The sequence below is a fragment of the Prionailurus bengalensis genome, chromosome D4 (assembly GCF_016509475.1).
Source record: "Prionailurus bengalensis isolate Pbe53 chromosome D4, Fcat_Pben_1.1_paternal_pri, whole genome shotgun sequence".
Lineage (NCBI taxonomy): Eukaryota > Metazoa > Chordata > Mammalia > Carnivora > Felidae > Prionailurus > Prionailurus bengalensis.
The window spans coordinates 43,391,346-43,415,528 of NC_057359.1; the positions used below are offsets into that span (position 1 = coordinate 43,391,346).

Genomic DNA, 24,183 nt, shown 5'->3' on the forward strand with positions numbered 1-24,183 from the left:
CTTGCCTTTTTTGTCACTGAATCTCTGGTGCCTGACATGGGGCCTGACACCAGGAGACACTAAAAAAATATTTGTGGAATAAATAATGAATTTGCTGCTTGCCTGATGAGCTGCTAGGTGCCCATGAGTTCTTACAGAACCATACAGGAATAGACTATGACTCTTCATACCTCTTGTATCATGTGCTGCTGACTCTTCAAGTTTGTACCAGCTTGAGTTGCTCCCTGTTTCGCTTTGACTAGGCAAGCGCAGTCTCCATCGTAGCCTCTTCCCCCAACAACCCTCTGGGTTTCTCCCCTTCTTCTTTGGGGAGCATGCAAAAGTTAGCGTATCAGCCAGAAGCTGGGGTGAATGCCCCAGCATGTGGAATGTGAGTCCCTTCTCAACAGAACAAGAGGGAGGCTGCCTGAGTAGTGTGTGGGTCAGAAGACTGCCGCTGAGCATTGCAGGGACGAACAGAAAGCGTCCCTTTTACTTGCACTTTATATGACCTGTGGATAAACAAAGCCTTTCTATTTCCAGAAATCCCATTGTTTTAACTGCTTTGAGTTTCTTTTGTAAACTTAAAAATCCATGTCTTTATGCAAGGCATTTAACGCTCTATGGGCCCAGACTGAATATTTTTTGTTCCTTTTCTGTATTCCCCTTACATGTTTTTTTTTTCTTCTTATATGCCACAAACTCTTGGCTATCTGAAATTCAGCCTTTTCTTCAACAATGTATGACATTAAAAACAGCTAGAAGGCTGTAGTGTGAGTGGAATGTTCAATATTGTAGAGGACTTGATAAATGTAACCTCCTTAGGAAAAGAATTGAGAGCATATGATTCTTCGTTCTCATTCAACTGGCTATGTGCTGGGGCCTCGGAGGGTTTAAAAACATAGTAAAAATAAACAGTCTCTCAGTTTCTGTCCTTAAGGATATTTGGAATAGAAGGAGGAAAGTAATATTTATAAAATGCCTCCTGTGTTCCATGCTATATATCGATATCAATCTCTGTATCTTTTCACAACAATATTATGCAGGAAGTGTCATTTTCCCTGTTTTACAAATGAGGAAACTAAGGATCAGAGAAGTTAGAGAACTTTTGAGGTTCGTTTATTGAAATCAAATTCTCTTAAAGACAGGATGATGTTAAGTTTCAGAAAAATGGGTACCTTTTAGGATTACTCTTTTTTTTTAATTTTTTTTTCAACGTTTTTATTTATTTTTGGGACAGAGAGAGACAGAGCATGAACGGGGGAGGGGCAGAGAGAGAGGGAGACACAGAATCGGAAACAGGCTCCAGGCTCTGAGCCATCAGCCCAGAGCCTGACGCGGGGCTCGAACTCACGGACTGCGAGATCGTGACCTGGCTGAAGTCTGACGCTTAACCAACTGCGCCACCCAGGCGCCCCAGGATTACTCTTATTGAAACTAAATTTTTCCAAAGAGTATGATAATATTTAATATTAGAAATACATATGTGAAACAGAGAATCCCACAGAGCTTGCGAATATGCTGGTGAATTTAAAAATACTTACTTTCCCCCTTGTCTTCTGGAACGCTCTCCTATTTTTTGACCATTGGCTACTCATTAAACTTCTCAGAGGCTTCATTTCTTCATCATAAACTGGGGATGGTAGCATCCCCTTTGCCTATGTTACAAGTTTTGGGTGAAGGGGTAAATAGTATAATTTAAGTGTAAGTGAAACTCTTCAGTGGCATGAAAATGTGAGGTATTGTTGTCACAAATGTCACAAGAATGTCGGTGGTGTGTTTGCAGTGCATGTAATATACCTAATTTTTTTTTCAAAAATGTAGATTTGGGGACTGCTTCCAATGAATTGAGGCTCAGTTTGCAAGTAGGGTGAAAGTAACCCATTTCTAAATTATCTGTGATTCAGCCAAAAAAAAATTCTTTTTTAAGTTTCAAGCAGAGAGAGTATGTGGGGGGAAATGTTCATAGCCATTTCTGAGACACTATATATGGTATATATAGATGTAGATAGGGTGAAGGATATGAAAGAACCAGAAGGCATGATTTCTGCCCTCGAGGTATTTCACAAATGCAAACAAATTTGTTTTCTCCCATTCTTATGTGTCCTACTAATCCAAGATCATTGCTTTGCTAGAAAGAAATCCAGGTTTTGATATAATAAAGTCCTTCTTTGGACATTACAATTTATTTTCATTTTGTAATCTGGAGAAATTTGGCAGTATAAAACCAGTTTTAAAATCAGAAATGAAAACTTACAAATTCATTTCTCAATCTATCAAATATATATATATATATATATATATATATATATATATATATATCCATATCCACATATGGTGGCCATATCAACCGTAAGTTATCTAGTGACCAACTTCACTGGCGTATTTTATTTTGAGGAAAATGGAAATTTTGATTCCCAAATATTAGTGTTCATATTTCAGGCACTTAAAAATTGTCATTTAGAGGAGTACATAAGTCAGTGCCTTTATATAGGAGCCAATCAATAATTTTGTATCAAATTATGTGGTTTAAAGATACTGCTTTGTTTCTCTCTAGTGGATGATACTGTGGTTGCTATTCCCTATGGAAGTAGACATATTCGCCTTGTCTTAAAAGGACCTGATCACTTGTGTAAGTAAACTCAGTTGCTTTCCTTTGAGTATTGGGAATTTTAGTCATTATTATTTTTTGTTCCCAGAAGAGATTAAAATACAGAAGTGCAAATCTTTCTACTCTATCATAATATGATATTCTGAGTGCTTCTGTTTATCTTTTGGCTGCCTGATGAGATAGCAAAAACCTCAGGGTAATTATCTCTAACCACAGTCATCCTAAAAAACACAAAATAGATGCTCCCAGTAGGTTGTTCATGAGTTAAGCACATGTTTATGTTTTTGTGCATATTATTTCTCATTCTCTTCTTCCCCTCCGATCAGTCTCCATCTTTTTCTTGCCTTGCTTTTTTCCTCTTCCTTCCAGCCTTCCCTCCCTCTCCTATGTTCGTCCGTTCTTTCTTTCCTTCTTTCCTTTTCTTTCTTTCTTTCTTTCTTTCTTTCTTTCTTTCTTTCTTTCTTTCTTTCTTTCTTTCTTCTTTCTTTCTATTCTCATGTTCCATTACTTTATCAATTCAGGGGAATATAGAAGCATCAAACAACTTTAACCCTGGGGCATTTAAAGAAAACTATTGTGGTGTAACTAAACATCCCATGTACTAAAGAAAATGCAAAGCCTTTATATATTAAAGATAGCTATTGGGATTCAGGACTGAAGGGTAATCAGACCCCTAAAGATCAAGTGGTAACATGGTTCCACCAGAATTTAGAAAGAACTGATCTTCAGTCATGGCAAGGCAGTAGTACACAGCCATATCTTCTCTTTTTTGTTATTAGCATTTAGTATTATTTAGATGTAGACCCATAAATTACTAGCAGAAAATTATAGGCTATAAACCAGCGAGAGGGTATGAAAGTTATATTGTATTTTGTACAAAATTCGGCTACACTGAAAGACTTCTCAGCTTCTTCAGCTGGTCCCTTGAGCATTTCTGATCTCCACTGTGACTATTCCTGGATTCCTTAAGAACCATCTATCATCTTCTCTTCTTTCTCCCCTCCCACACACATGCCTATGAAACCAATTTAGGTAGCAGGCATTATCTTTTGGCAATTGGATTATAAATGAAATCATTCCAGAAAGACAAACAAGAGGAAGATAAATTGGAGCCTGTGAAAGTTCAGATAGTCTACTATAGTCTTTCTAAAAATAAAAACAAATACATTTCATGGGAGAGGCAGGATTTGAGGGGTCATGTGAAGGAAAGGAATAAGTAAGGTACAGTTCAGGCAAAGCCAAAAGAAACTGATAAGTCACCTTATATGGATCCAAGTTCTTTTCTAACCCTGAACAACCCCCCCAAAATATAGTATTCACATGTCAGGGATGATATATGTGTGTACACTATCACCATTCAAATGATTTGCTTTTCCCCTGGAGGATTGGACAGAGGTAACTGCTCATGTAACAGCCCCACTCAAAAATAGTATTTTTCTGAGCAGTGACAGGCCAGCTCAGAATAAAACATCCAGGCGGAGATCATCACCAAGTTTGGGACTGACTTCTCAATGTGGAAGAAAGAACCTAAAGCAATCCATTTAAGATGAAATTCATTTTTATAAATGTATTAGCCTCCCAGTTTTCCTAATTATGTGATCACTAAGAAGCTAAAGAATTATCTTTGTTTGGTTTAATTGTCCCAAAAATTCAATAGGTAGAGCTGCAGATGATACTTATAAATGATGGAAAGAAAAATGGAATTTGCTTTTTTTTTTCCCCCAACAGACATAATGTTGACAGCATATATGTACCTTAACTTTTTGGGTTTTTTTGGTATCTGGTATTTGGTATTTGTTTGAAATATAACATAATATAATATAATATAATATAATATAATATAATATAAATATGTAAATAAAGGTCCCCATGTTTCTCTTGTAACCCTTTGCACTTAATTCCCAGAAGCTGGTCGAGTATGGGACCAACCTTAAATATTTAGGGGCAAACCAGAACAAGACTAAGCAGTCTGGTCCAACCCCCGCTTACCTTTAATCAGAAGTACCTTGGGAAGTACAGCTGGGAGGCCTGGTGATAAAATTAAATCAGATGCTCATATCAGGCTTAGACCCCCAGGATTTTCCCAAAACTAAGTTGGTTTGTGTCTTGAAGATATTTCTACAAATTAGTGCACATACATGTAAGGCAGCTTGAGGAATGAAGGCTAGAAGAAGGAGATCCCATGCTGTTGGATTTCCTCTGATTACAACAGCTGTGGTTTCCCCTCCAGTTCTCCCTTGATGTGCCCTATGCTCTCTGTGAGGACCTCTCTCTAGGGCAAGGGGATGGAGCCTGACCTACTCCAATTGAAGGGCTACACAGATTTCATCCAAGGGTTGTGGGCATTTCACTGGACATTGAACATCCAACATTCTTCACCTGTTGGTATTCCAGCGTGAAGCAGACAACACTTAGAATAATTTAGTACAGGTACATTAGTACCTCCAGAGACCCTAAAGAGGTCCCAGAACCCCAATCTGCAAAACATGGAAGAGGGGAGTCATTCTGATTGAATGTGGGGTAGGCCACCCAGAGCCTCACCTGACATTTTATCCTTCTGCCAAAGAAACACTGCCAAAACTAAGGGTTCTTATGCAAGTTTTAGAAACACTGACTTAGTCTATCTTTCTTCATACAGTGGGAAGTTATTCCAAATCATTTCTCAGCCACATGAGAATTTAATATGCTCTGAAATATGCAGCATAATTACCATAATCCTCAGCTTGCTCTGACTTCCTATAATCAAAGATGCTTCATAGACTTTATCATTGGCCAAATTCAGGTTGGAATGCTCCAGGAATCAAGAAGTTCCTCTTTCTCTCTTAAACACTTACAAAATATCATATATGTACATAATACCATATTAGGTACCAAACAGGATTTTAAAGAGAGAGAACTAAAAAGAATGGGACTTCCTCATCCTCATTACTTTAGTTTCTTCTGCACAACAGCACACATGTGGTAAGAAACCAGATAGTACAAATAAACACAAGGTAATGTGTGAATATAAAGTCACATGGGTGCTGAGGAGAACTCGGAGAGTACCCTTGATCTCACAGATCAGAAAGCAAATTCTAGACAGAGAGCCATAGAGACCGAAATCAGTAAGATATGTATGGGAGATGGTTTAATGAAAGGAATAGGATTGTGATGAATTGGAGCACCCAAATGAGGTCATCCACAGAGTCAATTATCTTTTGATCGGGAGCCTTGAATGCCTGGCCAATGAGTTTTAAAATGATTTCATTTGCAACATAAACTCTGTGATCTAGAGGTGCCCATAAATTTTGTTTATATCACAATGTCAACTGTGTCAGCTGTATCAAGGGGGATACTTCTCCCTTCATAGCTGTAGGCTGTTTTATGAAATATGCTTGCTTATGGTAGCCCTGGGAACATCTTTCTTTCCTTTAAATGTGTTTGACTATGTAGATCTGGAAACCAAAACCCTGCAGGGGGCTAAAGGTGAAAGCAGTCTCAGCTCGACAGGCACCTTTCTTGTGGACAATTCTAGTGTGGACTTCCAGAAATTTCCAGACAAAGAGATTCTAAGAATGACTGGACCACTCACAGCAGATTTCATTGTCAAGGTAAGTGCCTTTAGGTTTTCAAGGCACATCCAAACTGTTGTTTATAATCTCCTGAAGAGAGAGAGAAAATTTGGGTTTGGGCATAGATTTCGAAATCCTATTACCCAGGAAATGTTTAATTCAACATCATCTTTTCAAGAACATATATTTCCTGGACCTTTCAAGAACATATATTTTTAAAGCCCTGAGAAAGTTCTTAGGTGTGTGTATATGTATATTATTTAATAAAAAGACCCAAAGACCAACACATCATTAGTTGGAGGATATAAACTGTTTTTAAAACAAATTAGGATGTAGTTGCCAACTCATAAAGTGTTCTCAGTCAAAGAGAAAGACAAACTAGTGATCCATAGACTTGGTCATACTTCCAATTACAAGTTCTGGTTTCTCTTGTACTGGCAAAAAGACTAAGTTGTTTCTTTCTATCAGAGCTTCCCTACTCTTCAAGGTAATATAAAACACATTGCTGGAAGCAACATATACATTCTGTAGGAGAAATGTACACACTAGAAGAATGTTTGGGAATCACAATAAAATAAAACATATTTTTTCTTTCAGTAGGTCAGAAGGACCTGAAGGATTTCAGCTGTAAAGCTGTAAAACTTGTAATGTGTCCAGGACTCCATAAATTTTTCATCATGGGACCTGGAGCCAGAGGACATTTGATTTAAGCTAAGGCTTGATGACCCTGTGGCAGCTGGAAGTAAGAATGCATATAGGAAAATGTGATAGTCAGTGAGGTTGGATGGAAGAAGGGTTCCAGAGCACTCTTCTCCTTCTCCATCTGCATGGTAGCTCTTTTTAACCCAGTCCAGATGCCAGGTACATTCATGTGAACAAGAAGCTACAAACCAGCAGATATGGTTCACAATAGAAATGATGCTGATAGTTAAATCATTCTATTTAAATATGCAAATACAGTACAGTATTGAAAGATGTCTTTATTTTTTGAAACCCTTAGAGTGCTGTTGAATACACCATTTATGTTAATTTCCCTGGTGGCCTTGCAAGAGTTAAAACACATACTAAAAATATAGAATTGGACTCAATAATGTCTGATAATAATAATAATAATAACAATAAGTGAATAACAGTAATAACATGTGAATAATATTATTCACATGCCAGTAGTTCACAGCTTTGCTGACACACACCATATATCTAGCTGCCTTCTGCATATCACCACTTGGATATCCCATAGACACAACCAGCACAACATAGCCAAACCTGGACTTGTCTAGCCCTAATCTAATCTTTAGAAGAAACCTACCTAATCTTCTTTATTTCTTATCTTGTAGAATAATATGCTCTTTACCCAGCCACATCAGAAACCTTTGATTCACTGATTTCCCCTTCTCCGATACGCCCCTAGCTAGCTATCAAACTTTGTCAGTTCTACCTTCATACCATCCCAAGATTATTCTTTCTTCTCCATCCTTGCTGCCACTGCCTTTGTTTAGGCCTTTGTATTTCTTCCTGATCATGCTATGTGCATCCTTCTGAAACTGCAGCCCCAGTGAAAGAAAATGGCTTTCTCAAACCGAAAAGGGTCTTTTGCAGTCATGGCACATCCTTCACTAGAACTTCCAACTTAGCTCTACTTGTGAGCACTGCTAAGGTATGGCTGGACCTGCTCAGTTTGTACCCATTTGAGAAATTTCAGAAGACTGTCATAGAGAGAAGTGATGAGTACCTAAGCCACCAAAGTGGTAGAAAAGTTGTGATTTCCATTTGCATTAGTTAGAGTATTAGGCAGAAATAATGCCTTAATATGTCTTTCTGAACAGTCTTGAGCATAAATCTGTTCATAATTCAGCAGCCAAGGAGGATAGGGAGACTCCTGACTACCAGCCTTTTGCTGCTGAGCCTTTGTCTCAGGCAAAAGTTTCTACAACACCAGTGAGAGAAAAGAACATAGGAGGGGACAGCAAAGGCTCACAAATTACCCTTTAACCAAAAGAGAAGAAAAAGATATGGCATTTCAGAGTACATCAACTGAGAGATCCTTTGTGTACTTGATGTCTTTCATGTGTTTGAAATGTCTCCTTGATTCCTTTGATTTTACAGGGATCTATGTTCATCCGTTACCCACACATACATTGGTCCTGCCTTGTGACTTTATCATGACAGTGCAGTGAGTTGCTATGGAAAGTGACCAGTTTTTATCTTCTTTCCTTTCAGTATGAGAAGTCCTTAAATTAGAAACACTGAATCATTGTAATTATAGGAAGAAAAGCTTGGTTCAGAACTTCTTTTTCCTTATTAACTTAAGGAGGCCAAAATTACATATGCCAGATGTGTTTAGCTCCCTAAAACAAAATCCTAATGTGTCAAACTGAAGCTTTCAACATACTCTTGAGAACAAGAACCTGATGTCTGAGGCCGTATGGTTTGTAAAGCTCCAGAGCTAATGATAACAAAGGTCCCAGACGCCCAGAATTAATAAAACCAGAAAAAAGGAACATGGCAGCTCATCTGTATAAGAAACAATTAGTCCATCAAAGTTAGACATCAGGTTAGCCTCTTCTTTTTATTTTAAACATACTTTTCCTACTTTAAAATGAAAAATTAAGAAGATAGTGAGGAGAGCAGTTCAAGGACGCCACTAAAAATAAATACCTATGTCTTTACAAAACTAACATTAACTAACAAAATTACTTTGTGCCCTGAAAAGAATGGCAGCTTTCAAGCCAAGGCACACTTGAATTCAAATTTCAGCTCTGCTATTCCCTAGCTGTGTAGCCATGAGTAAGTCACTTAATCTCTCTGAAACTCATCTCTCTCATTATAATGTAAAGGTCGAAGATAATACAGGGTAGTTCTAAATTTAGATTTAATACAAATAAAATGTACCTTGCATACGGTAGGAATGTAACAAGTGCCGGTTGCTGTGGTAGTTGTTGGCTTTATTTTTAAAAAATTATTTCATGTTTACTTTTGAGAGAGAGAGAGAGAGAGACAGAGTGTGAGCAGGGGCAGGGGAGGGGCAGAGAGGGACAGAGAGGGAAGCAGAACTGGAAGTGGGCTCCAGGCTCTGTGCTGAATATCAACATGGTGCTGGAACTCATGAAATGCAAGATGACCTGAGCCAAAGTCGGACACTTAACCAACTGAGTCACCCAGGCACCCCAGTTGTTGGCGGTTATTAAAAGAAGAAGGTACCTGTAGAGAAGAGAGAACCAGGAATTATCAGTGTGGAAGGAGTCAAACAAGATTATGTGGTCAGAGGTCTGGATATATTATGATTGGTTTTATCTGTTTGAAATAACAGCATCCCTGTTCACTTCCAGTCTCTTTTCAAATTTAGGCATAAGTCTCAGCATTCATGCTCATTGTACTTCGGTTTCATTGGGCTCATTAGGAACAATATTCTTTGTAATCTTCTTGTTTTCTTTACTTCAACATAGTCTTTACTAAGACTCCCTCTTAACACCAAAACTTCTTCACATTCATTCCTTACTCTCAGGACATAAGGTAGTTTTACTGATAACTTCTAGTAGGCTGAAAATTTGACAAATTCCATCTTTTTGCCTCTTTAACCAGATCAAAAACTAAGCCCAGACACTGTACGGATATTCTAGAACACGGTTTCTCCAAGGATTTTGATGTTATATCCTCCACGTATTTGTTTTTTCCTCCACTTTCCTAGGACTTTGTTTAATTTCAAGCATCCCAAAAGGGACCTCTGCAAAACAATCCATTTCTCTAAGCCTAAATAAATCTTCTGGTCTTTTTATTTTTTCACCGAGCTGGTGTTCAAATGAGAGTCCTCTTCTAATACCTTCCCAGCATGGAAACCACACATCCCAAGAGAGCTATAGGCTTTTGTAAGCTTAAAACAAAAGTAAAACAAAACAAAACAAACATAAAAAAACAACCAAAAAAAAAACTTTCCAAAGGATATGATTAATACTACATCCCCGAGCAAGCAATTAGGTATCCTGTATCTGACACATAGGATTGAAAAATATTAATCTGTAAACTATGCTCCCCTTTTAAGAAAGACACTGTATTGCTTCAGCTGTTTTTGCTTTAAAGTCGGGGATTGTATCACTGCTTATTCTAAGTAGGAAAGACCTCGATGTTCCATGGGTCGGAATTCCAGCCTAAAATGAAATATTCTTTAGTTTTCTCACTTTCTTCTTTCTCCTTTCCAGCTCCTGCAGATCATTTGAAGAACATTTCCAATATTCTTTCCTTCCAAAGTCCAAAAACTGGTCTGGGGTTTAACACCTACTCCCTGTTTCTTCAGTGTTCCTAGATGTTTAATCCAGTCGTTAAACTCAGTAGTGGAAAAATAGATGGTCTTTTTTTTTTAAATCTGAAGGCTAAATCCATCAGTTTATCCTCGGTAAAGGGCAGCTAGGACCGCAGAAAGCTTGAAAACACTAACAAAGACTTAGACCACAGGATGTGCTGATGTGCTCCTCTACTGTCTTGAAGTTAAGAGGTGCCCCTCTTTGTTGTCCATGGAACTTCCTTTAGTATAACAAATAGTCCAAGCCTTGCCCACTGTCTCAGTGTTATATGACATGTTATTATGTCTTCATGAAATCAAGGCATTGCTCCTTCAGTTTAAGTATGTTTTCTCAACCTTATACTTTTAAGAACTATTAAAGGATTATTGCTTCACTTCCCCCCTTTGAAAAACAAAGGAGTTGTCATTTCCATAAGCACATGTTGTATTCAAAGTAAATGCTTTTATAATGGAAGTTGGTGTTTTTTAAAGTTTGGTACTTGGACTATCAATGTTTGCGTTGCCGGGATCTCTGGACAAGAGCTGAAGAATTAGCATTTTAGCAAGCTTCCAATTGGTAATTCTGCACATGAAAACGTATGAGTCACTAAATTGCCAGGAAACACCATGTATGTCTCTGGGTGGGCAGAGCCATTTAATTCTTTAATTTTTTTTCGTTTCTTTTTTAAAAATTGTTTTAATGTTTATTTATTTTTGAGAATGAGAGAGAGAGAGAGAGGGAGGGACAGAGGATCTGAAGCAGGCCCTGTGCTTACAGCAGAGAGCCCGGTGTGGGGCTCGAACTCACAAACCATGAGATCATGACCTGAGCTGAAGTTGGATGCTTAACTAACTGAGCCATCAAAGTGCCCCTAATTTTTTTTGTTAACAAAGGATAGTATCTTTCATTTCTTGCAGTATATGGCATTTATCATTTTCTCAGAACAAATTTTCTCTTTCTGAACCTACATTATAAATCCACATATATACATACACATATACATACATAGAAATTTAAAATACCTATAATTTTTCCTGTTACACCAGAAAAGTTGGAAATAAATGAGGGAAAGGGAATAAGTGTCCTGGGAAAAGACCCTACTAGAATCACAAGTTAAGACATTACTATCCGTTGCTCGTGGCAAAAGAACTGAGAAAGCAATGGTGGTGATGGCGAATGGTTGATTGGTAAGATGGGTGATATTGCTATGGCCACTTCTCTCCCAGTGCAGCCTGAAACCATCCGTGCTACTATACATTCTTGTCCAGAGTTGCAAGGAATCAAGAAAGCACCCCTCTGTCATACTAGTTGCTCTCTTTGCTATTGTCTCTTGTCTCCTGCAGATCCACAACTCAGGGCCCGCTGACAGCACAGTCCAGTTCATCTTTTATCAGCCTATCATCCACCGATGGAGGGAGACAGATTTCTTTCCTTGCTCAGCAACCTGTGGAGGAGGTAATGGTGTTGACTTAGCCTAGGAACTGTTAGCTTCTATGAGGGAAGGCTTAGCTGTTGTAAAAGTAGCCACTTCAACATGGAAGAACTTTCATGCTGTGATGGGTTAGATTCTTTATTCTGAATGGGGCCAAATCCAGAAGTCCGCCTGTAAGGTGGATACCTCAGTCAGGATGGCCCATGAACATTTTCTGTCCGTAGAGTCCCATTAGTGGAAACGGTCTTGAGTCTGTTCTGTTCATTTGAGAATCAACTACTCACCTAGTTGAAGAGAACTTATTTATTCCTGAGTCCAGTGAAGAGTGTTTGTCAGGCCTACTATGTAGCATAATGTGTTCAAAAAGAATCAGAGATGAATTTAATTAAAGGGAATAGTTTATTACCCGAAAAAAAAAAATCACTGTTCTGTAGACTTCAGCTCGGTTATTGTTAAGCTCTATCCCATCATCTTTCCTGAAAAGTCACCAAATAAATTCCTATCTCTGCTCCATCACATCCGCAATAGGGACAGCATTTTGTATTACTGGAAAAGATATTTTCTCCCATTTTCTGCCCTTTACAATTATAATGGTTACATAATAATTGCTTCAAATTACTTTATGATAATTTATTTAGCCATATCCTTATAGAAGATTTAGTTCACTTAAACTTTTCTCTTATAATGTAACGAATAACTTAATAGCCAAGTTTCTTTTTCCTTTTCTCCTTTCAAATTATTTCCTTGGAATAAATTCTCAAGAGTGAGTTTCAGAATTTTTGTGGCTATTGGCATATATTACCAAAATTCTTTCCAGAAGGGTAATAAGCAGAGTATGAATATTTGAGTTTCATTGCCAACTGAGCCAGTATTTGTGGATTATAAGAAATTGTTTAATTTTGCTGATTTAATGAGCATAAAATTGTCTGTATATTCCTTTAAAAACCAGCATATCAAATAAATTCTGGCTCCACCTTCACCGAAACCAGATTGTTGGCTGGTGTTAAGTAGCTCATCTACCTGGGTATCACTAGATTATTCCGACAAGAGAAAAGAAGAATGATACCTCAAAATGGAAACAAATTATTATCTATTATTTTTTTTAAACAGTGAGAACGTATGAAATAATTCATCTTCATCTGCATAATGTGAACAAATCACTAAAAATCAGGTCCTCTAGAGCAATGGTAGATTTTAGCCTAAAAGCAGTTAGTCAGAAATACCTTCAAGTGCTTTTACCTGGTTGCTAAATAACTATTAATTTGAGCTTCTCAGCATTTCGGCACAATAGCGTTTCCATTTGTTCTATCTGTTCTGAAGAGAAAATAACTTTCTTTAAAAGTAAAATGGCAACTACTTTGATGTTTCATAAGAATGTTATTTTGATACACTTATGAATGACTAGTACAGGAAATAGTTTCAAAGAAAGAAATCTAAGTAAACAATTATTTTTCTAGGTAAATAATTATTTTTCCTCTTTTCTTTTTAAATGAAAACCATGCTTTGACCGAAGTATCAATTCCATAATATGCCCACTATGTCAATTTCATATAGCGAGCTGGTGTTAGAGGGTAATGTCAGTAAGCTTGATGATGCCTTGCTATATAGTAAGGGGATTAATGTTAGATTCATATATAGCCAACCCCTCTCAACCTTATTTTCCTCACATCTAAGTGAACAAGTAGAAGCATCAGTGGTCTTCAAGTGTTTTGAGCTATCAAACACTTTCTTCAAAGGAAATCTTACTAGGAAGCACAAATAAAAGGAGTATTGCTCAGAATAAAGATATGAGCTGTGTGGAAACCAGCCTTCTCCCCCTTCATGGACCAGTTTGACAATGACTAAAAAAATGATCTCTGAGTTCCTTTTTATATTTCTGGTTCCACATTCAGCTGGTTGACCGTTTTGCTAAGTGTAAACAATTGTGGCTAAAAATACCTTGTGAAACGTTCAAAAACAGAATTATCTGACTATTTTGGTCTTTTATTTCATTTTTGTTCTAAGCCTTCATTACACACACTCTCGAATAGCTTCCAGCAATGTTTTTAAGCTGACAAATTATGATTTTTAAAAATCATATTCTCAGTTATATAATATACTTATTGCTTGTGCCCACATTTTACTACATGATAAACTCTGTCCTTGAGTAGAAATTATTATATGGAAAATTGTAAAATGGTTAGCTTATGATAACATTATCTGCTTTAGAGTATAATGTAATTGAAAAATAAAAGTATATTTACTTATTTAAAATGTCATTTTGCTCTTTGGCTTTCTTATAAAATAAAAAGTTTAATGGAACATGTGTTCTTACCTATTACTTTCCATGCTTTTCATCTTTACAGTAAAATTGTTAAAAGCTCTTTTTTAGGCCTTTAATGAACAATTAATTTTTGTGGGTGGTCTGAAAACACAGCCTCAAGCCAGGAAATCTGGTTTATAAGCCTTCTTCTGATTTCCTAAAATCTTTTGCAAGTCTTTTAACTTCTCTCAATCTGACTTTCTAACATATATCTAGCAATAACAATATTCAACCACCTGCCAGGGAGAATATATTTTGGAGGTTGGTTAGGGTTAGAATGATTTAAAAAAAAAAAAAAGCCTAAGTTAAAAAAATTCTCCATGTACATTTATTTTTCACTCTAAGAATCTAAGTCTTCATCACCACCTCACTGGAAATCCACAAGACAAGAAAGAGGCAGGTGGAAAAGGTAAAACACATTATGAATGGAATTAAGCATTACTCAGCAGTGCTATTTTTTAAAAGAATTCTCTAAACAGTGGAAACTTGTGCGTGGACACTAAAAAACTATTGGCTGGAGACTTAAAGAGAAATGAGAAAGGATTTTAGGTGAAGCAAAAATTGAACAGTAGGGGGGTACTATTATGGTTGTTGTTGTTGTTTTGTAGGGATTCCTAATGGATACTATTAGGATCTTAATCCTCCATCTTCTCAGCCTAGCCTACTCAGGTTGAATTTAGACAAAAATAATATTCCCAGGCAGCTGGAAGGACCCTATCTTGTGCTGTATTTCGTTGTCCCCCATTCATCAAGGGGAGCAGTGTTAGGGTTTATTTGATTGATTGATTGATTGATTGGGGAGTTTATTCTTCCTGGTGCTTCAGATACAAGGGAGGCAATTTTGCATCTTTGCATGAGATGCTTGGCAAATAAATACTGATCATCTCTTTTGGATACAGATATCCATGTTACACTTTTAGATTATACAAAACAAATTAATAGTAATAGTACTTACAGCAGAGTCTGATCACCTAGCTATGCCCTTATGTAGTTCAAACCTTACAGTATATTTGATTATTACAATTTGAGTGGAAAAAATCGTATTTGAGGCCTGCAAAGATTAATGAGCCTTCCATATTTCTGTCTTTTGTCCTGGAAATTACTGAAGTGTTGGGGAAGAATTTTCATTAATGTGAGATGGCCAAGAAGTATAAAGAAGTATATTACATTATACTTTAATATGACATGTGTGTTGAAACTTGCCTGGATGGTTTGATACTGCAGGTTACCAGCTGACATCGGCTGAGTGTTATGATCTTCGGAGCAACCGTGTGGTTGCGGATCAATACTGTCACTATTACCCAGAGAACATCAAACCCAAACCCAAACTTCAAGAGTGCAACTTGGATCCTTGTCCAGCCAGGTCAGTCAAATTTACTAGTTTATTTATCATAAACATAAGTTGAGTTCCATCAGCTTCATAAGAATTTAATTAAAAATAAATAAGTGTTGCTGTCCAGGGTCCATTCCTTATCATGTGTTATCCGTACCCACGCCCCATGTTCTTGAAGCTGTATGATGCCCTCTCAGGGTCTCCAGAGTTTCCACTTGCGGAGCACTCTTCAGAGCTATTTTCTCTTCTGATTTATTTTTATTCTGGTACTTGTATCCCTCCTTAACAAGGTCCAGGCCAAGGTGGTGGCATAATGTTCTCAGGATTCCTTCCATTTTAACTCTGTCACTTGATCAGTGACATGGTCAGAGTAGACCATATGTAAGGATCACAACTGACCCATTTTACCCTGGTCCACAGTAATTAACTAGAATCAAAACCAGTCTTAGAACAGCTCTAATTTTAACACACCCTGACTTTGTCAAAGAGAAAGCAGGACTTATTTGCAATAGTCAGATTTTTTTTAAGGTCTTTTTAATTAGGAGTTTTAAAGAGACACTTGACACTTGCACTAGTACTGTTGCTTTCTGGAAATCTGATTGGCCCTCAGTTATTTGTAGGATTAAGGATCAGACTGACATATGAAATATCTCAGATGATGAGTAGTCATAAAAGTACAGGTCAACAATCTGTTCATGGTGTAGCATTTGCCTTTGTAGTTGCAGAACTTCCTGGTAAATCTCTTTATTAGCTTCCTTATCCTCAACATATGAGAGAGGATATAAAAAATTCTTCTCCTACAAAGCTAATCACGAACGCCAAAAGATAAAATATCCTTTCCAAAGCTCCTTGGATTTCTTAGAAGCACCTCAATATTATTTTTTAAATCATAGTGGAGTAATCATGTATACATAAAACAAAATTTTTACATAGTTGAAATACTACATGAACAACATGCATGAAAAGTGTTCTATCTTTGAAGTTTGTGTTTTCTGCTGTTAACTTTCTAAAGTTATTTTCTTGTACTCTGTCTGTCTCATATTCATGAATTCTAAATTCTGCAGGTGATACAAAATTGCCTCTTTCATATACTTAGCTCATAAAACTGAACTCAGAATAACATGTTTTCATTAAAAAAAAACAGAAAAAAATGATATTTTATAGTTATATAATTTAGGTGAAGTTTAATTTAATTTAGGCTCATATTACACCAGAAAATTATGTATTAAAAAGTGGATATGGTATAAAAACTGAATGAGGTATTAAAATTTTGCTTGGACTTTTTTTAACTTTGGAAATATTAAGAGTACGAAGTGTTTTTAGCCAAGATGATTATAGCAAATGCAGTTCAACCCCACTTTTAAATTATTCTACTTATTATATAATAAGTATATAATATACTTATTATATCTATACCAGAAGACCAGTGTGTGAAAAGCATAGTTATCCTAATTCAGACAGATCAGTTCAGCCAGAGAAAGACTTTGAAAGTCTTTACACGCTTTCATCAAAATTTACGTATTAATTTCTAGGAGAAATGGGGGAGTCACCCCCATATCTGGGGGAAAAAGAACTTCAATAAAGAGATGGCCAGGGAAGACAGTTGTGAAATAAGAGCATTTTGTTAACAATTTTAAGAAAATTTTTATAATCTACTCAATTTTTTTCTGGCTTCTGAGTTTTATCTCTCTTCTTGTTTGGAATAGTATTTGTGGCCTATTTCTTACTATCCCAAAGCAAAAGGCCATACTATATTGAAAGAAGTCTGCCTGTGAACTTTATGCCTTGTCTGTGTCCTGTGTTATTTTAAAACATCTAATACAGCACATGTATAAATGTTGGGACAGGTGGCTATTAAGGAGAAAGAAAAAATAAGTTAGAGGCAAATGTCAGGAAGCTGCTTTTTTCAATGCAGAAGTAATTAAACAAAGCTGTAAAGATTAAGACTTAGCAGTAGGAGAGATTTAAGAGGAAACTGCTTTAGGAAATGTAGATTTGCTGCTTCAAGGATCACTGGGAAATTCATTGTACTTTATTTGCATACTTGGGATCAAAGCAACCTTTCTAAATTCTGAGAGAAAATAAGAAGCGATGGTTCGAGAGAACCTACTATATAAAATAGGTCTGCCCTCCTGTTAGACATAGCCGAGTTGAACCCTCAAGAAACTGCTTTCTAACTACAGATTTAACTGCCTAATAGTTAAATCAAGAGTGACACAATGACATTAAACTATGGCCTTTGTGTCTAAAATTAGAAACCCTCAAAGGGAAAACGTAGACATTCTTAGTGCTGACATATTTTTGAATTTCCAAAAAAATTATTTTATCTAGCCCTTGAGATATTTGTTCACTTTACCTGTATGAGACTAGGACTTAGGACCTATTATATATTATTTGAAAGCAAAATCCCACTCATAAGGCCAAGTTTATTGCTTGTCAAGGCTGGGAAGTACCATGGACAGCAAAAAGTACACTAAATAATTAGTGTGTAGCCCTAGGCTTATTATTTTACCTTTCTGGACCTTGGTTTTTTCACCCACAAAATGAGGGTGAGAGGGTTGTTTGTTGCATTAAATTGTGGCTTTCAGACCTTGTCTACAGAACCTATAATTCCATAGAGTTGCTTCACTGAATTTCATTTTACACATTTTGAAGTATTTTTAAACAATAAATCACAAAACGTTCATGTATATACATATATATGTATATATATTTAAACATGTTAAACTAATTTTAACTTATTAAAATTCAGCCAAATTGTAAAAAAAAAAAAATTGTTGTAACAGTTGTAAAAATGTTATACCACCAAAGGAACTACTTTTTTGCACTCATCATTAAGTTCTTCAGTATGTCTGTTTAACTGAAAAAATAGGTATACTAAGATTGCAAGGTGAACTGTAAAAACTGTTATCATTAGCAGCTCCTTCTCTGAGATAATAGGAATTTTGTCATCGCTGCACATCTAAAACCAAAACAAACCAGAAATAAACTGGTTATGATGACCATTAGCCATAATCCTTGATATCCAATTTTTTCTGTTTACCAAAATAGCCTCATTGTTTGCATTAATTTGCTTTATAATAAGTAAATGTTTACAGTTGAACTAATGAACTAAATGATATCCCTTACTCATTTCACTCACTGACAATATCCACTGACTCTCATGGTGGTGGATTGGTTCACCTTGAAGTTAAAGGGATTGTTGACATGTAGCCCATTTTTTTCAAAACATTTTTATGGTTTTATGGCTTTTTTTCTGATGCTTAATGCTAACAAATGTTGATGAGTTAAAAGCCTATGATTAAAACAATAAAACTCACTAATAATCCCTAGGGGCCACAAATAACCAGTGTTAATGTTTTTGCTATATTGCTTTCCAGTCCTGTCTATAGCTCGTAACATCGATGAGATCATACTGTGTACCGTGGACACTTGGAATTCAGCAATTTAGTGTTCTTGGTTTCCACTATCCTAAAGCAAGCCTGAATATCCATGACATATAGTAACTTGACATTTTGCTGAGGCAGGAATATGAGTCCCCTATACTACTAGACCAACATTTGAGCCTACCTGGCTGCCAGAAGTTCCAGCCCAAGAGAGCTTTGTTGCTCTCTGCTGATGTCTTTTATGCAGTCATTTTTATGAAGTGGTAAAATACTGTGTCTCCTTGCCAAAAGTGGTCTCAAAAAGGAAGCCAAAACTTAACACTTACAATGGAAGGGAAGAGAAAATGAAGTTAAAATTTTAATGGCTTTTAGCTAAAATTAAGAATGTTTCTCATTGGTGACTCAGAGCTGTGACCTCACTAAGCCCCTCATATGCTCTGTATGGAGTTCTGGTGGCAGTCTCAATTTGGGCACTTCCAGAAGTCCAGAGGCATGCCCTCCCAGCCCCCATTTGTCCGTGATCTACTGCATGTTTAATTTGTTTTCCACTGCATTCATTTAACACTGTAGTATGTACCTTTTCTCATGTAGCTCAGACACTTAGAATCTAATCAAATGTAAAATCCTCTCCTTTGCCTGCCATGCTATAATCATAGCTTCTGTCATTTTTTAATGCCTCTCTCTGCTGTTGTTTGCTCGTGTGATTTTTTTGTATCATCTTTGCCTCCCAGTCGAAGGGTAAAACCCATCATGTGGCCAGAGAGCCTCAAAATGTATGCCTATGGTCCACCAACAACTAAAAAGGCATAGTTTTAGTTCAGCTGATAAGCACCTTATGTTTTCAGAGTGGATTTTAATGTGAATTATGCTACATTTGGTCGTATATATCTCAGTCTATGAGACTGAAAAGACTGTTAATGCTGTCTGGGGGAAATTGTGCAAGACATTGTTTGTGAGAAGATCAGAGAACCACCTTTTCAGATTTTTTCTGGCATGGGCCTCAAGTTTTCCCTCCAAGGCAGTAATGAAGGGGGCTTAAATTGGCAAAGGTTGGAAAAGTGAAAAAAGCTCTCACTCATCACACTATCATGGTCACAATCATTAGCAAACAAATCTGTTTCTAGCTGAAACTGCATCCAGATTCCCCCTTCCCTCAAGGAATTCAGAGCAACAGTCCTGAGAAAATGCCCAAACTTGTATGCCCCAAGCGGCAGTTGTTGGTGAGTTCCAGTGGACTTTTTTATCCAGCTCCATTTAATTTGACAGAAAATTGCATAAGTCATCCCTGGCTATCATTCAAATTGTAAACAAAATCTCAAATGCAACTTTAAAGAAATAATCTGCATCATGAGAGCCATTATGTGTACAGGGCATATAAAAATCTGGTCACACTAACTTCGTGACCAACTAGCCCAATGGCAAAACAGTCTGGTGGTTAAGAGGGGAGCTTTGGAGCAAACAGGTTGGCTTGGGATCCTGGCTGTGCCATTTACTGGTTGAGTAGCCTTTGGACAGTTACTTGTTCTGACTAAGTCTCAGTGTTTCATCCTATGAAGTGAGGAAAATAATAATACTTACCTCACAGGGTCATCATAAGAAATAAGTGTCTTAATACATTTAAAAAGTTTGACTGATACATGTCTGACACATGAGAAGCACTCAAAAATGTTAGTTGCTACAGCTATTATGACTAAGATCATGATTATGACAGTGTTGATGTTACGTCAGACAGGAATACCTAATCTTCCCAGAAATCAGCTTTCTCCTCCATGAAAGGAGGAGAAATTCTATATAGGTCTAGAAATGTAGTTCTCTGTTATTATAATAGCAAGACACATAAATTCCTAAAAACTATATCAAAGTAAATCACACTTATCAGATTTTTAAAATACAACAACCATGAGAAATTAAGGTAATTAGCATCTCCACAAATCACAATGTGCAATTGCCTAATAATCCCCACTTACCCACCTGTGACACATTGCTGTTTAATTCAGATAGGATTTATGCCCTGTGTCCAAAAAATGAGAACTTATTGTCAGAACTAGAAAATGGTTCCTTAGTTAGCATTAAAGTATAATGAAATGTTTTTCTAATCTTGGAAGTCTTTTTATTATTTTGTAAGAGGTAAATGACTTAGAAAAGTAACAACTTACTTTTAATCACCCTCATTTGAATATACTGCTTTGAGTAGCTAATGAGTAAGCAATAAGAAACTTCACCATAAAATCCCATTTCCACTTTCATGTATTATGTATAATGAGGTAAAAAAGCAGAGTTCTGGTTCTTTTTAGGATGCATGGTCAAACCCTTCCCAAGTTTATAGTCATACCACACATCACCAGACCATCAGCTGTAACTCCATTATTGTGGCAGTTCAGTCCTACCCAATCAGCTCATTATTACTAATAATGATAATCACTTTTCATATTACATTTTATACTTTTTAAAAGCATAAATATTTACGCAATTCTCTTAATTTGTGAGTTACTAGAACAGGTATTATCATCGTCATCCTCCATTTTAACCTCAACCTATCACTTTGACTTTACTAGCTAGTAACTTCTTTACTTAACTTCTCTAGGTCTGAGTTTTGCCTTCTGTAAAATGAGTATAATATTCCTGTAAGAGAGTAGCTAGGAGCATTAAATGAGGTAATACACATAATGCTCTTAGCAAGGGTCCAAGCCCTCAACAAAAGTCAGCTATCATTATCAAATTGAGAGCCAAATCTGGGGCGCCTGGGTGGCTCAGTCGGTTAGGCGGCCGACTTCGGCTCAGGTCATGATCTCACGGTCCGTGAGTTCGAGCCCCGCGTCGGGCTCTGTGCAGACAGCTCAGAGTCTGGAACCTGTTTCAGATTCTGTGTCTCCCTCTCTCTGACCCTCCCCCATCCATGCTCTGTGTTCTCTGTCTCAAAAATAAATAAACGTTAAAAAAAATTAAAAAAAAAAAAACAAATTGAGAGCCAAATCTGTAAAATGACTTGTTACTTCTATTTGAAGTTTAGAAAGTGCTTTCACATCCATTTTCTCAATTCAGTTTCACATTCCCTGACAGGATAGCAGGACAGAGATTAGTATCTGTATTTCCAGATAAACAAACTGAAGCCTAAAAAGGTTGAGTGATCTGCCCCGAGTTAGATTGTGAAAAGAAAGCTGGATTATAAATCTAAGTACTTCCAAAGTATCTCCTCGACTGTGTAAACTCAGGTAACCTGATCCTTGAGGCAAGCATTCATCCCACAGAACATCCCCCTTTGTTCTTCATGATGCCATCAGCATCCTGTAATATCTGGTTTAAGCCCAACATAGACCCCCACAGCAAGTTCAGAACTGACAATCCTATGAATACAAAGTTTGCTATGGGTCTGCGAAATGATCACATACTCAGGTCAAGCAAACCTCTTTTATATAAGCATAAAGACTGATGTTTACTAAACAGTGACCAATCACTTAGGACAGTACAGGAAGAGATAAACAAAGCCCAGGGAAATATTACTCCCACTTACTTAAAAGCAGTTCAGAAATTGCATTCATTAATGTCAAGAATATTAACCACAGAAATATCAATGAAATACTAATATTTGGGGTCAAATGATCAAAAACTCTCCATTGGTTTTATAGCAGAAAAATGAGTATGTGCCTTAAAAATATTTTCAAACCCAAGTGATGAAACAGGGTTCTTTTGGTGTGGTTCCTAGTAAATGAATGTTGCCTCATGATCACAATGGTCTAAGAAAAGTGTGAACTATTTGCAGAATATTTTCTCATTTGCTGGATCCCCTGTTTCCTAGGAAAACCCACTATGTTTTATGAAGTCATCAAATATTAGAGTAGGAAAGATTTTGAGATGATCACCTACTTCAGTGGTTTTCAATCTGTGGTCCATAGAGCGGCAAGCTCTACCTTTAGCAGCCACTAAGAAGAGGGCAGGTAAGATAGAGCTCCATGAGATGGGTTACTTCATCTTAAAACCCCTGATTTCATCCAGTTAGATCTTGCAGAGGTCCCAATGTAAAGCACTCAAGATCATACAGAAAGACAGTGAGAGAAAAGAGAACTGACTGTCCATCTCCCAGCTCCTCAGGGGTCCTTTTCCTTAGTATACCATGATCCTTTGTGCTCCACCACTCATGAAAAAGTGAATGCCTGTGTCTTTGCCAACTTTTGTTACTTCTCCCCTCCCCCATTCTAAACTGTTGCTTAGGAAGAGACTGGTTTCTGTTGCTCCAGGGTTGTCGAGAGGTGATGAAATACTCCCTTTTGTGCCAGAGCTCCCTCCACCACCCACAATTTCATTCATTTTTTTTTAATTGACTGTCTGACTTGTACCAGGTTCTATGCCTGGTACCATGACAAAGGCAAAGAAAAATCAACTAGAATCTGGGCCCCAACATTGCCCAGACAGAGTTGTACAGTTACAAAGCAGCATGGCATCTGGAAGACACGTGAGACAGGACAGAGAAGATTTTTCAGAGCTGTCATGGCTATTTCTGGGAGATAACTAATGGAAGAGATGCAGAGTTTGGCCAAGCAGGCTAGAAGCACAGGTGTCATTACACTGTCCTTTCTGTGCTTCAGATCACCTGATAGCCAGCAGCCTTCCTTAACTGCCAAACCCCCCTCCCAAACAGTCCGTTCCCTCCCACAGATGCCAGAGCTAGCAGAAGGTAAGGAGTGGGAGTAAACATGTGCACAGTGAATGGCAGTTTGTTGGAGAGTTTCTTTGACCTTGTTTTGTTTGTTTGCTTTCATTCTGGATGGTACTGCTTGGCTTTGTGTCTGCATACCAACAGCATGACTTCATCCAGTGAATATTCACTAACTGCCCCTGCACAGGGCATGGTGTTAAGAGATCCAGTAAAGAACCGACATGGATTCTGTCCCATGGTGTTAAACATGTGTAAAACTTACACATATTAGAACTTAGTAGATAGTTAAAAGCAATGAATGGAGTTAGTGTGATGGGTATATAGAAGAGGAAGAAGGAATTTCTGCCAGATGTTGAGAGGGAAATTGAGGACAGGCTTTAGAAGAGGTAACACTTGACTCAGAAATTTCACTGGCCATTATGGAGCCATTTAAGACTTTAGAGATGGGAAGCAAAATATCGATTACTGTGATAGCAACGAGCAGGCCGGGTTGGGGGAGGCAATGCCTGCAGGCAGAGATCTGTTAGCTGACTGCTGCAAAAGGACCCAAACTTGTGTCACCAGGAGATGTGCTTGGCAGACATCACAACCGGCAGAGCTAACTGCCATTAGGGAGCATGGGAATAAGAAGCAACAAAGATGTCCCATAGTGTCTAAC

At 37.3% G+C, this 24,183-nt stretch overlaps 1 protein-coding gene across 6 annotated transcripts in view; it reads left to right on the forward strand.

Moving 5' to 3' along the window:
- ADAMTSL1 (ADAMTS like 1) overlaps positions 1 to 24,183 on the forward strand; it is an 890,060-nt gene that overhangs the window by 650,797 nt on the left and 215,080 nt on the right. For 4 of the 6 annotated variants that reach the window (XM_043567319.1, XM_043567318.1, XM_043567321.1 and 1 more), the window contains 4 exons: positions 2,537 to 2,611; positions 6,023 to 6,180; positions 11,762 to 11,873; positions 15,377 to 15,515. In XM_043567319.1, coding sequence (XP_043423254.1) covers positions 2,537 to 2,611; positions 6,023 to 6,180; positions 11,762 to 11,873; positions 15,377 to 15,515 — 484 coding nt within the window. The remainder of the gene's footprint in view (positions 1 to 2,536; positions 2,612 to 6,022; positions 6,181 to 11,761; positions 11,874 to 15,376; positions 15,516 to 24,183) is intronic. The other 2 variants (XM_043567320.1, XM_043567323.1) reach the window with 1 other exon arrangement.